The following is a 15,016-nucleotide window of genomic DNA, read 5'->3' as shown; positions in this document are numbered from 1 at the left end:
CAAGATTCTGCTCATATCTTTATTCCACATGTTTAGAACATATTGTCTCTTCTGTATGCTGTATTTTCCCATTTGTTTCATATGGAGATGCCACTCTAGATATAAAGTTCTCAGAGATTTGGAGATGGTGTGTGGATGTAAAGCAATTCACCATTTTGACATTCCCTTACTCAGTCTTTCCTCCACTTTCTGAGCAGTGAGAATGGTCATGGGTGAGATCTCGGGAGCTGGAAAAGTAAAAGTATGCAGCGGTTTTGTTCACAATGGCAAAACATAAAGAGGCACAGCAAGGCAGCTTATGGGAAAGATAGAATAACAACCCTGACCCCCTGACCTTCAGAAATTAGGAAGTGCAATTTCTAAATCAAAACCAGCAGCAGAAGCTCTGGGAATGGAAACAGACTTAATTCTCTGCTGTGCAAAGAGCTTGAGAGTTCCATAATAGCAGGTCAGATTTTCAATCCTGCCTACGTGTCCGTTTGTTTCAGAAATTCCCCACAGCTGTTTGTGCTGCTGGCCTTGGGAACAAGCAGGAGGCAGGGATAGGAGGTGCTGAGTGGTGTGCTGGGAGTTGGCATATCATGAGATGCAGAGTTCAGAAGCAGGATCAGAATTAATCAGGTTGGAAAAGACATTTGAGATCATTAAGTCCAACCTATAACCTAACATCTTCTAATTAACTAAACCATGGCACTTAGTGCCTCATTCACCCTCTTTTAAAACACCTCCTGGGATGGAGAGTCCACCATCCCCCCGGGCAGCCCATTCCAATGCCAATCACTCTTTCCGTGATGAATTTCTTCCTAACATCCAGTGTGAACCTGCCCTGGTTCAGTTCCAGGCTGTGTTCTCTTGTTCTGTCACTGGTTGCCTGGCAAAACAGACCAACCTCCACCTAACCACAACCTCTGTTCAGATAGCTGCAGAGAGCAACGAGATCTCCCCTGAGCCTCCTCTTCTCCAGGCTGAACACCCCCAGCTCCCTCAGCCTCTCCTCACAGGGCTGTGCTCCAGCCCCCTCACCAGCCTTGCTGCCCTTCTCTGGACACATTCAAGCACCTCATCATTTGACTCCTCCTCTCTTCCCAGATGGGGATCTATTTGCAGTTGACACCTTTCATCTCTCCTGCAATATCTTCTCTTCTGAAATCTGGGGTTGTTTAGTTTGGGGAAGACTGAGAGGAGACCTGATCAATATATACACATATCTGAGGGCTGGTGTCAAGTGGATGGGGCCAACCACTTTTCAGTGGTCAGCAGCAATAAGACAAGGAGCAACAGCTGCAAGCTGGAAGAGAGAAAGTTTCACCTCAACATGAGGAGAAACTTCTTCACAGTGAGGGTGACAGAGTTCTGGAAAAGGCTGTCCCAAGAAGTTGTGGAGTCTCCTTCTCTGGAGACTTTCAAAACCCTCCTGGATGCATTCTTGTGTGAGCTACCCTAGGGGATCCTGCCTTGGCAGGGTTTGGACTCAATGATCTCTGGAGGTCCCTTCCAACATCTAACGTTCTGTGACTCTGTGACCTACTGAACCGTCTGAGCACTGCACTGCACTAAACAACTCCCTGCTGCCATCAGGAAAGAATGACCCAGAGCAGATCTCTAAGGCTAAAATAAATACTAATCAGATACAGTGGCATTCACTGAGTGATTCTTTCCACTGCTGCTGCTGCTTTCAATTGTCTGCATGCAAGATTTCTTCGATAGTGTGGGTCCTGGAGCTTGACCGATCTCTAGCAAGAGTTTGGTGGAGTATCCCCTTGAGGGCAGAGAGTTCAGCTGAGGCTGGCAAGGTGGAGTCAGATGCTGAGTTTCATTTAAAGACATACTCTCTGCTCTCAAAATCATGACTGTGGTACTTTTCTGTAATCACAGCCCCAGCCTTGTGCTTCTGCTTTTCCCATTGTGTTCATAGCAGACTATTCATTGTTCTGCCCTTTCAGAACAGGATGTTTATCATCTTCAAATGTGGATTTAATTAACTCTGCATCTAATTAGCACTTTCCTGTATTTCCACGTGTGTAGAAAAGGATCTGCTGAAAAGAATGCATTCTTAGATTAAACAGTGAGATGTCACACCACAAAACTGTTCATTAATAAAAATGATAAATAAATCACAGGATCACAGGATGTCAGGGGTTGGAAGAGACCCAAAGAGATCATCCAGTCCAACCCCCTGCCAGAGCAGGACCATACAATCTAGCTCATGTCACACAGGAACACATCCAGATAGGTCTTGAATGTCTCCAGAGAAAGAGACTCCACAACCTCTCTGGGGAGCCTGTCCCAGTGCTCTATCACCCTTACAGTAAAGAAGTTCTTCCTCATGCTGAGGTGGAACCTCCTGTGCTGCAGCTTACATCCATTGCTTCTTGTCCTATCATAGGGAGCAAGTGAGCAGAGCCTGTCCCTCCCCTCCTGACCCCCAGCCCCCAGATATTTATAAACATTGATTAAATCCCCTCTCAGACTTCTCCAGACTAAACAGGCCCAGGTTCCTCAGCCTCTCCTCATAAGGCAGTTGTCTTGGGTTCAAATGCAGGTTCCCAGAGACTCTTATAAATTTGGTAGACCCAATGACAATTTATAGAATTTATAGAGTGCCCTCCCCTCCTCCCCTTCCTTTCCCCAAAAGACAGGGAGAGAGATAAAAGGTAGGGACACCCCAATAAATCAATCTCACTCGATTTGGAAGTTAAAAAGGAAAAGTTTAACAATAACTTAGAAAAAGGGATTGGAGGTAGGGGAGTTTACAAAGGATAAGGAAGGGAAAACAGCAAAATACAAAACAGGGATGGATACAACCCGAGTAGTGTGATGGTGTCTCTGCCTCGTGGCTGGTATGCAGTATCAGTGTGTGTGTGTGTTCGTGAACGCAGGTAGGGAGAAAGAGGGCGAAAAAAGAGGAAGAGACAGGAGAACTCCTGTCTTTTATACCACAGGAAGTGGGGGGAGTGGGCTAACCATCACCTGGAGTGTGGCCCACCCCTGAGGAGGGGCCGAGACCCCTAGGGTCAGGTTCAGGGTCACTCCCCCAGGAGTGTTAACCCTATACAGCAGTGCTCCAGTCCCCTAACCATCCTTTCAGCCCTCTGCTGGACTCTCTCCAGAAGATCCATGTCCCTCTTAAGCTGGGGAGCCCAAAACTGAATGCAGTATTCAAGATAGAATCTCACCAGGGCAGAATAGAGGCAGAAAAGAACCTCCCTTGATCTGCTGGACACACTCTTAATACAGCCCAATATCCCATTTGCCTTCTTGGCCATAGATGTTATCCACCAGCACTCCCAGGTCCCTCTCCACAGGGCTGCTCTTCAGCAGATCACCTTCCAGCCTGTACTGGTGCAGTTTATTATTCCTCCCCAGGTGCAGGACTCTGCCCTTGTCCACAATAGTTTTATTGTTCCAGTGGATATCTTTTGCTACCACATATATTTCCACTTTTCCATGAGACACAATTGTTTGCATAGAACTACATCCATTACCTTTAGGATACAAAGACTTAAATAGATTCCAAGTTAGGCGTAACAATTTTGTGATTCACAGAATAGCTTAAATCAAGTGAATTAGCATAAATTATTTGAGTATATGTAATTATATTGCTACCATTTTTTTTGTTTTTTAGATGATTCTTCCTAACTTCAACTTGGTCACCAGAGTCCACCACAATTTTGTTATTGCTGCTTTTGTGGCATCTTTTTACATGAAGTATCTATCAGAGCTTTTCCAGGCTTGCCTATCATAACCCAAACAGCTTTTGCTGACATAAAACTGCTGTATCTTGAGCAAACCTGCAATCCCATATAGAAGTTAACCATAAAATGAGTTCAGGTCAGTAGTATAGCTACAAACCTATTTATAATGTGGCTTTTTAATATCTTCTTTATCTGCCATTAAACCTGATGTTATTAATACATCAGGTAAACCACAGCACAGGAAAATCCACCCCAAGGTGAGGTAGAGCTTCTTTACTGTAAGGCACGAAGCAGTGGAACAGGCTTCCCAGAGACGTTATGAAGTTTTCTTCTCTGGAGACTTTCAAGCCCTGCCCGAACGCATTCCTGAGTGACCTGCATTAGATTATGGTTCTGCTCTGGCAGGGAGGGTTGGACCTGATGATCTCCAGAGGTCACTTCCAATCCCTAACATCCTGTGATCCTGTGACTTGGAGGCTTTCAAATATCAAGTGTCTATTTAGTCTTCTTAGGACAGGATTCACAGATTTACAGAAGAGACCCTCAAAGGCCATCTTGTCCAAACTCCTTGCAGTTTGGAGCAAGGACACCTCAGGGTGTCCAGGGCAACAAAAGGAGCTCACCTCAGAGTGTCCAGGGTGACAAAAGGAACTTTGAAAGCTACCTTTGGAAAGCACAATAGATCAATCCATTCCTCTAAACTAAGGTCCCGGGGTGACTGGACTAGATGACCTTTTGAAGTCCCTTCCAACCTAAAGCAATCTGTAAATCTGTGAACCCCATCCTAAGAACATGCTTAGGGATATGGTTTAAGGTGTATCCTGTGAAGTAGGGTTATAGGTTGGACTTGGTTGTCCTTTGGGTCCTTTCCAACTTGGATGTTTCTGTGATTCTGTGATTAAACAGTCACTTGGTATTTGAAAGCCTCCAGGCCTGCTTCTCCAAAGTTGTTCTTCAATGCATGAGACTGGACAGATCAATTTGTAATTGCTGCCACTTTCCAGCAGTAGATGTACGATGAGCTCTGTGACAACATACTGGGGTCAACGGCAGAGAAAAGAATGCGACAGGAGGTCACAGATCAGAAGAAATCCCATAAAGTACATGTTGAGAGAACCCTTGCAGTCAGCCTTGCAGGCCACCCACCCACTCATGCGAGCAGCAGCAGGGCTGGCCCCAGCTTGGTACACTTCCCCTCCTCCTCCTCCTCCCAGGAAAGCAGCTGGATGCTGTTTGTCCATTCTAGGAAATCAGTGTGCTCTTTGGGACACATGGAGCTCTCACAATCCAGAGGAGAACGTCATACCTGCCTCATCCCATCTCCCAGCCAAAACGGGCTTGACATGACTCCTGAAGATTGCTACTTCATGGTGTGTTCTGTTTTTTTCAGACTGGGATTTCATTTTCTAGTGGAAGCCTCTCACATTGCCACATTCTCTGACCTACTTGCACATCTGCAGCAGCCTTCATTTAAGAATAGAGGCATTCTTTTAAAAAAAAATATTCTTTTGCCTTGGTAATTTCTGTTGCTTCCAATCATGTTAATACTGAACAGATCAAGAGTTAAAACATTTAATCCCTGTCTTCTTCTCTTTTCTGCTTTGGTTTTTGTTGTTTGTTTTTTTTTCTAAGGATGAGTCATCTGAGCACGGAGGGCCTTTTGTTTTTCTTTAGTAAACTCAAGCAAGAATACTCATTCCCTCATTAGAACAGCAGTATCTTAGACTCATTGTTCCTTTTTGTTATTGTTTAAAAAGACCAAAAAAAAAGTCCATGAAATGTAGTGGATTGCTACTGCTGAAGCTTGGAAGCTACAACCTTTGTGAGATGAGGTCCCATATAAAGCACAGCTCAAGTACAGTGCACTTGAGCCTGCCGTATCCTATGTGTGCTCTCCGAGGGCCAACAGAGACAGCAGCTGGTCCTTGAGCCTTACCAACAAAGTGACTTTTTTTGATTTGCATGGTGCCACCTCCACTTTCTACACAAACTCCATGGTAGAAAGCATAACCTATTTTTAATGACAATTTCTTCTTCTCAGCTTGTTCTTCTGATGGATTGAAGAGGTTTCGTTACAGCAAAACATGACTCTTTGGAAGTTGTGTAAAACTAACATAGATACAAATTCACAACCAGTTTTGTTCTTACACTGATAACTATTTTCTTCCATCTCATGTCATTTTAATGTCCAACAACCATAAGCTGCAGATCAGAAAAGGCTTTACAAATCATTGTCCTGCCACCAAGTCCCCTAGCCACTTTATGAAGTACTTTCTTAGGTGGATAGGACTGTGGTATTTCTTTAAAAGGGAGAGTCTGGGTTTTTTTTTCGCTTGCACATTGGAAATCTGTATTAGAGACAAGAAGAACTGTTTCCTTGCAAAATGATTTTGACACCTCTGTGGAAAGGAGGAGCATCCTCAGACAGGCGCTGGGCCAGTGTCCTAAATTAACAGTTTCCATCACTGGCGACCAGAGTAGGTGCGTGTTCAGTACAGAAAAGCCACTCCCTGACCCTAAGCTTTGAATTCCCCAGCATTCAGTACACCCAGAGGTCATTTTAAACCCTTTTGGCTTGCTGTCCCTCCTGCTGTGAAGAGAAAATGCGGTGGGTGCTGTCTGCTTCACCAGAATGCAGTCATCATGTTGGCTCTGCCTTAAGAGCCCTCACAGCTGTGCTGCAACGGTTGTTCCCAACATGACTCAGATGAAGGATTTTTATTTAATCTGCCCAGCAGTTTTCTGCAAAAAGAAGTGGTTTTTCACTTGTGAAAAGCATTGGAGGTGAAAAGAGAGCACATGTGAATGAGAGGTTGTCTCTGCAGCTGACTTCACATTGTCTTAGGAAATTGTTTCAGTGAAAATGGAAAGGTGGAAGAATGAAACAATTTCATGGACCTGACCACCTTAATTTCTGTAATTGCCCATTAAGATGTCATTCATGGTTTACATTACTTCATGGACAGGAATGGTTGAAGTGCATGGGGAGTGATTTTCTAGAGGCTCTAGATTCAGCTTTTTTTCCACATCAAATACTTTAACAAGTGGGCTTTAAGAGAAAACAATTCCATAGATGCATCTTACAGCTGTTGATTCATTAGGTACCATTTGGACCCCCAAAAAAATTTATTTACATTTATCTCAATGAAGCATTTAAATGTTTTGTTGTTTTTAATTCTCTTGTTGTGCTTTTGGTCACCATTTGCTGTGCAGTATATGCTGTATTTTATTTCTGCAAGCCTTTACACTCCTTCTTTAATTCCGAGGTTCTTTACTGTCCTTGTAGTCTGCTCTGGTGAGGCCACACCTCGAGTATTGTGTTCAGTTTTAGGCACCCCATTACAAGAGGGATGTGGAGGTGCTGGAGCCAGTGGAGGGCAAGGAAGCTGTAGAAGGGCCTGGAGAATAAATCTTATGAAGTGCAACTGAAGCAACTGAGGCTGGTTAGTATAAAAAAGAGGAGGCTGAGGGAAGACCTCATTGCTGACTATAACTACCTGAAAGGACCTTCTGGAGAGGCTGTTGCTGGTCTCTTCTCACAGGTGGTTACTGATAGAACAAGATGGAATGTCCTCAAGCTGCAACTGGGTGGGTTTAGATTGGACATTATGAAATATTTTTTTGCAGCAAGAGTGGTCAGGCATTGGAATGAGCTGCACAAGGAGGCAGTTAAGTCACCAATCCTGGATGGGTTTGAAAGTCATTTGGATGTGGTGCCTGGGGATATGGTTTAGGGTGAACCTTGTGGAGTAGGGTTCTTGGATAGACTTGGTGATCCTGAGGGGCTTTTCCAACTGGAATGTTTCTCTGATTCTGTCATTAAAATCCACCAAAAAAAAAAATATATATATATATATATATTTTGTTCCTGACACAGGGATAATCATGTGTAAAACTCCTGAAGATTAAACTCTCTTGGACACAAGGGATAGCTTCTGGTTTGTTCTTACGGTGAGAAATTGGGGAACTGTCAAAGTAACACCTGGATCATTCAGTTAAGGACTGGCCTTTTGTGAAGGGGGACCCGAGGTCACCTGATGAACATGTAAAAGTGTGTCTTCCATTTGTCTTTCTAAGGCAGGATGTCACTAACCACAAGACTCAAACATATAGACAAAATCCCAAAGTGCAGGAGCATCATAAGGGCTCCAGTCACCTGAGGCAGAGGTAGTTTTGTTCTATGCACCTTTCATGATATCTGTGCTGAAGTGCAAATGCCTTTAATAACTCTTATTATTAAACTCCTATTATTCCAGGTCCCTCTGTGCAAAATGCTCCAATTGCAATGTGAGAACCTTCTTACAGTTCAGTCCAGATGCCAGGATGCTACATCCCTGGGAAAGCTAAGTGTTAACCAAGAGCTGCTCCTTAATACTCCAAAACTGCCTCCAAGACTCAAGAATCAATACAGATGGTTTTCTAGGACAACTGCTTCTGTGAACAGGTTATCAAAAGGCAAGATTGAGTCATAAAGTGTCCACTGAATATTCAAGGGAAGTTGAGTGCCAGTCTGTCCAGCCCAGGCAACTAAAGGAAAGAAAACTTGTGAATGTCCAGTCAGAAAGAATTGACTCATGATGGAAAACAGCATTTGTGCCACACTAGTATTATAGAATCAGTTCTACAACCACCACTATGTGAAGGTAGCACTAATGAGAAATTCCAGGGTAGCTGAGCTGACATACACGATTTACTGAACCTCAGCAAATAGGCTGCAGTGCCCAAGGAAAATAAGGTCCATAGGTTGTTTTGGTCTTTATGGAATGTAACCATTAAGCGATATTGATTATGCTTCTACACATAAACCTCAGGATTCATTTCTGCACAAATGCAAACAAACAGGTTAATGCTCCAATGACTGTGGGAAAAAGTAGGTGTCATGGATGAGTCTTGGTTCATAATCTAGTTAGAGACTCATTTAACATCCAGGGTGTACAGACCAGAACTGTTGTGAGTGTTTAAATCTTAGTCATGTCTTGTTCTGTAAAAATTTCAGAGGAGTGTTAGTGATTTTAAGGGAGTCACTAAGGATCTTCCTTCTTTTGAAAGGATAAACATAAGAAATGTAGATAAATGTTTATTATGGCCAAATGGGCTGGAAAAAATATAGAATTCAATATGAAAGTGGCTTTAAGTCAAACACCGTCATCAAATTTGTCTTAGTTTTCCTTTGGCCATCTGAATGTGGGCACTATGTAACTTTGATTAAGCTTTATGGAAATTAAACAATTACTGTGCTGAGCAGGTAGGCATTCCTACAGGAGAGTGACAATAAAATGTCATCTGCAGACCACTTTGATAAAAAGTTAATTTAGTTTAATTAACCATAGCTGAGAATGGTTTAGATCCAGTCTTTGGTCTGTTTGTGCAAACCTTTGAAGAAAGAAAGAAAAAAAAAATCAATCCAGGTATTATTAGGTATTGTGGTTCTTATTTATGTCCTGAGGAAAAAAAAACTTACATATCCATGCATAAAAAATGTAAGTATTTTTAGTTTACTTTGTAGGACAGCTCAATAAGTGGTGGTTGTCTGGTTGTTGATTGTAGCTACTTGGAAGTTCATGATCCAAATAGCCTCTAACTAGTATGATACTGCACAGGAAAAACACAAACTGCATGAAATAATTTCACTGTGACAACACAGACAACATGTAAAATAGGGAAATATTTAATTTGTGCAAAAGAAAAATTGGTGTGCAAGTCCCTTGAAATGTATCAAGCCATGAATACCTCGTGGGTGTTAAATGGCACAGAAGAGAGTCTCAGGGTGCATTGAAAGTGGCATCAAATTATTTAAGGTCTCTTAGCACTTGCTTCAAGATTTTTCCCCTAAGGTCACCACTGCAGAAAAGATCTTTCCAGTTTAAGTGAAGATGAATTTCAGATAAATCAGTTTTGATATGAGGCCAAAGATTAAAAAAAAAAAAATAGCATCAAGCTGCTTTTGTTTTGCTATGCATTCAGAGATATGTGTCCCTTTTTTGGAATGACAGTTGAGGACACTAATCAATTTATCGATAGGAAGGATGGTTCCCTGGGTCACTAACAGGGAGGGCTCCCTGGGTCACTGTAATCTCAGCAACACTTAAGAACGAATGAATGAGCACTCCTGCAGCTAACGACTTGGATCAAGTTAATCGACTGAGAGTAGCAATCCGTTTTGGTCATGATCTTAGCAGAGATGCTCACTGTGACAGCTTTCTGTATTCCCTTTGGAGTCTCCCAAACTTGTACTTAAAGCAACACTGCATTCATAGCAAAACTTTCTTATTTGGAAATAAAGTGTACTTCTTGTCCTGTCCTGGGTGTCCTGATCCTGTTTTCAGTAAAGTTTCACGTGGAACAAAGAAGTAGGTTTGATAGGGATCAGTAGTCTCAAGGTCTTTGCCTGCTGTACCTTCTAGTTAGAGGAGAACATGGTAAAGAAAAAAAGTGGTACTTGTCCTGCATTCCTTTCAAATGTTGTAATGACAGCAACAAACTGAATTATTTGAAAAGTTTTCCTTTGAGAGATCAGTGCTTCTGATTTGGGACCTTGCTTTCTTCGGTTTGAGGTTTTTGGGTTTGGGGCTTTTTTTTTTTTTTTTTCAGGTTTGCTTTGTCCCCAGGTCTCACAAAATTATGGTGTGAGGCAGACATTAGGAGAAAAGCACTGTGGAACCAAAATGTTGTGGTTTTCAGGTCTCCCTTTCCTTACCTCTGGTTTCCTTACCAGCAGAAACATCCAGGTTTGCTCTTCCACTTCAGTGATTGTCTCAGCCACATTAGGTATTCATCTTTTATCTTTGTAAAGGAGCACTAAGAATTTCAAGTCCTCTTTGGGCTGGAGCCGTTGACTCCTAATTAACTTATAAAAAAAATGCTTTTCCACAGAGGCTTTCCTACAGGAATCCTTTGGTTTTTTTCCCATGTGCACGTATCTGACATGCAGCACACACTAACTACTCCTCTCACACACACTCACAGTGTGCATTTCATAAAAAAGTTCCAGATGTGCTGTGTGTCTTCTTTAAAGTTCCAGATGTGCTGTGTGTCTTCTTTAGTTGACTTTCTTCTCCTGTAAAGCCAAGAGAAATATTAATCATTCATTTACTGTTAGGGGATGGGTCCTCTTCTCATGTTTCAGTAAAGGGGGTGGAAAAGTAAAGTAAGCCAATTTTTTTCCTATTTAAGGCCAAAGCTGGGGAATGCTTGTGGCTGAGTTCTGTACATGGCCCGGTGCTGGAAGGGCAGGGAACAACCGATGTTGCTAATTTGAATAGATTTTTTTCTTTTCTTTCTCTCCCCCCACCCCCCCTCCCATTTTTATTTTTGCACAGAGAGTCTCATGTCTAATATTTAGACATGATGAGCTTTGTGCAAAAAGTAGCTTTGCTCATTCTTGCCGTGTTTCAACCCTCGGTTATCTTGGCACAACAGGATGGTGAGTAATACAAGCTTCTTATGATTTCATGGATTGGGGGGGGGGGGTATTTTTATTTTTATTTTCACCAATGGGTTTAATAGCTTGTAAGAAATGCACAAATCTCACCAGGACACTCTTCCTTCATTAAATGAAGCAGGCAGATAATTCAGTGCCGAAGCTGAAAGCTGAGGAGCTTGCATTGCCACCTCCAAGTTTTCCTCTTCGCTTTGCTTTTCTGCGGTTGAAAGGACTGTACAGCATGGTCTGCCTTAGCTGAATTTGTTCTTGTTCTATCTTGTTATCCTGTCACAGACATCAGAGAGTTTTCAAACTGTTCCTTTTAACTCTTGGATCAACATTTGAACTGAGAGCTCTGTGCTGCCGGGAAGTCGTTTACCACGAGGAATAAGTCCTTGCTTCCAGCTTTTTTTCATTTGGAGTCCTCCTTCGTATCTGTGTGTTTTCCACTGGCAGCACAGGGGTTGCCAAAAACAGGCTTAAAATTCTACCTGGTTTGGATGAACAGTTTTTAAGAGCAATATATGAAAATATGTCAGCTGATAGGATTTTGAACTTTGACAGAAAGCAGGAGGGTACATTAATTTGCTGAGCTGAGATAGTTTGAATCGTACATCTGCAGGCTGTTTGCTGTTTCGGTCCTACACAGGACTGAGTAGCAGCTGATGGTATCTGGTAGTCCGTGCAAGCACGTGTGCATGTTTACAGAGGATGAGAACACCAAAAGGCAGAGGAACATGGATTTTTTTTTTTTCTTTTTTTGTGGGGGGAGAGAGGGGAAATTACTTTGTATGCAATAGCCCAACTTTGAGTGAAGATAAGTGTGGTATGAGTATTTAAATTACATAGAAGACATTCCGCAAGTACAGCTGACCTTTTTTGGATGTGCTCTGTTCCTGCTTGCCAGATGTTGTAAACCAGACCTCCCTTCACATAAAACATTCTTCTTTTCTGCTAATATGAAAGATCTGCAGTGGACCTTGAATTATTGGAGGTTTCCTCATGGGGCAAGCAAATCAGACACGTAGCCTAGGGAAGACTAGTGTCCTTCTGAAGTGGCAGCTGCCCAGCAAGCAAGTCTCTCTTAAGCAGCAATAAGTGTTTGTGTAAAAGCAACTGAACTTAATTTCTATGCTGCAAATGTAGCCAGGAGAGTACTCTGACATTTTATCATCTGCAGTGTATTTATTCCCACATGGAGGCAACGAATAACATTCCAAACAGCTTGATAAGCAGCAGCCGAATGAACTGCAGTGCAGCAAAGGAAAGCCAAATGCCTTTGAAACCACACCTCACCCTATTCTGTGTGATACAAATCATGGAAACGATTCCTTCAGCCAATTTCATGGCAAATCTATCTGCTTCAACATACCTGTAAAGGCATCTCTGCCGAGGGGAGGTGGCCTTGAGTCCACCAGCAGGCTGTCGGCAGTAGAGCAGCTGAAGCTCAGGGGGCTCTGTGCATGAGCAAATCCTCTGCCACAGCAGCTTGCCCAAAGAGCAGCCTCCCCTCACCTGGCAGAGGCATAGGCTGAGCCTTGTAAAGTATTTTAGAAGAGAAAAAGCATGTGAAGGCATCATGAGAACAAACATAAGGTACTGTGAACTGATGCTTTTCTGCTTCTGCTTTTCCTGCATATAAGCTACCTCTGCGGTAATTCAAGAAAATACTACAAAATGTCAGCAAAATTCATGCTGTGAAGTTTCCCTTCTCACAGCAGCAAATACTATGTACATATATAGACTATATTTCATATGCATTATCTATATTGATACATATATATGCAAGTGATGATCCAGCATACAGAGAAAGAATATTGGTGTTATTTCTCCCACTAATCAAATTCCCCCTGAATGCCAGATCTCTTTCCCTCACTGTAGTTTTATCCTGATGTTCAGCACACATTTGACTCAAGAAATGGTAAATTTGGGGTAGAAGAACAATACACAAACGAAGTGTGAGGGAGTATTCTCATCTCTCCTCCACATTCCTGTTTCATGGTGTAGTAACATTTCCTTGCTGGGCTAACTTCCATACTACTTATAGGGACAAGGTTACACAGAGGGACTGAAAAAACACTGGCTGTCTCTCAAAACATCAGATGCTGTCCTCTCTTTGGAATGTTCCTTTCCTCACATTTGAAAATGCTTTTCTCATAAGAATAATAATATAACTGGAGGGGTTGAAAAGAAATAATTGGAGAGGTGTGTTGCTAGCATCATTAATTCATGTGCATGGCAGCAATGACTGGGAAGCCAAATTTTCCACAGTTTGAAAGAAAATTTCCAGACATGGTAAAAAATGGTTAGTATCAAATGCAAGTCAGTATAAAAGTTTCCTTGAGACAGTCTGCCAAGAGACAAGACTTGGCAAGATATTAAGGAAACTGCTTGGTATACACTAAGTTTAGGATAATCAGATCTACCTCTGGGCTATGTGTTTCTTTGTCTCTCTGTTAAAGCTAGAAACAGAGATTTAAGTTAAGCCTCAGGTTGAACTTCTTTAAAAGCTTGAGATCTGGATACCGCGGAAGGAGGAATTTTCTGTGGCTTTGTGTCCCAGTAACCCACTAGGATGCTTTTAGCCTGCAAATGAAGTAGCCGTGACACAATTCAGACTTTCTGATGTGTGTCAGGTTAGTGCAAGGCTATAGAAAGCCCTGAACCTGTTTGTGTTAAAATGCCTCCTGGTGGCTGACATGGCATGAAGGTGGTGCATTAGATTCCAGCAGTACACACTCAGTTCTCCTACAGGAAGGCAGCAGAGGGACTTTTCATACAGATGTCCAGCAATAGGACAAGGGGGGATGGTTTGAAGCTGAGGGAGAGTAGGATTAGACTGAATCTTAGGAAAAAGGTTTTCAGTATGAGGATGGTAAGACTCTGGGATAGGCTGCCCAGAGAGCTTGTGGATGATTCCTCCCTGGGAGTGTTCAAGGCCAGGTCAGATTAGGCTTTGAGCAGTTGAGTTTATAGTTGGCAGACATCCAGATCCATGCCAGGATGGTTGGAGTAGATGATGCCTAAGGTTCCTTCCAACCTAAGCCCTTCTTTGATTGTATGATTTTATGATTTGAAGGCAGCTTTACTTCCTGTATATGATACTATCAAAAAATGTAAGAACTTAGAAATTTCTTTTCTTAATGAAATCCATCCTCCTCTCACCCAGCATGAGTTATGCAGGCCTTTACCAGCCTTATACAAACCAACATTAATCCTATTTATCTTGAGTTTGTAGAAGCAATCAAGGAGGCTACCCCAGAAGCAACACAAGTTTTGGTTAAGCCAGCCTGTGCCTATCTGACCAATTTTCTCCATCTTCAAAGGAAGCATGTGCACAGCCCTGTCTCTTTGATGCCAAAAGGGAGGTCAGATGGATTTGGGCCAGGCTCAGCTGTTTCTGATATGGTTAAAGGACATCTCAGTCACCAAGAAGCATGGCATTTCTCATACCTCATAGTCCTTGAGGAACTTCACTGAAGTCATCAGATCTGCTCTAAAAGCAGTGTGAGAGCAGAGCCAGTATCCCTGCTTCACTATTACAAATGATGTTTTGGCTCCACTGTAATTAAGTGTCTTCCTTGCAATGACCTTTACATTAGAACCATAGAATCATAGAATGGTTTAGTTTGGAAGGGACCTCAAAGATCATCCAGTTTCCAACCCCCCCCGCCAGAGGCCAAAGACACCTCCCACTAGAACAGGTCACTCAAGGCCTCATCCAACCTGCACTTGACCACCTCCAGGGAGGGAGCAGCCACAGCCTCCCTGGGCAACCTGTGCCAGTGTCTCACCACCCTCACTGGAAAGAACTTCTGCCTAACATCCAGTTTAAATCTCTCCTCTACCAGTGTAAACCCATTGCTCCTCGTCCTGTCAGTACAAGATCTTGTCAGTA

General features: G+C 42.7%; 1 protein-coding gene across 1 annotated transcript in view; it reads left to right on the top strand.

Moving 5' to 3' along the window:
* The first annotated feature begins 10,890 nt into the window (after nt 1–10,890).
* Nucleotides 10,891–15,016, top strand: part of COL3A1 (collagen type III alpha 1 chain) — a 73,053-nt gene continuing 68,927 nt past the window's right edge. The window contains exon 1 of the mRNA XM_064158034.1: nt 10,891–11,118. Within this exon, the coding sequence (XP_064014104.1) occupies nt 11,040–11,118 (79 nt within the window). The 5' untranslated portion in view covers nt 10,891–11,039. The remainder of the gene's footprint in view (nt 11,119–15,016) is intronic.

The sequence above is a fragment of the Pogoniulus pusillus genome, chromosome 2 (genome assembly GCF_015220805.1).
Source record: "Pogoniulus pusillus isolate bPogPus1 chromosome 2, bPogPus1.pri, whole genome shotgun sequence".
NCBI lineage: Eukaryota > Metazoa > Chordata > Aves > Piciformes > Lybiidae > Pogoniulus > Pogoniulus pusillus.
This window is presented reverse-complemented; position numbering and strand designations above follow the sequence as displayed.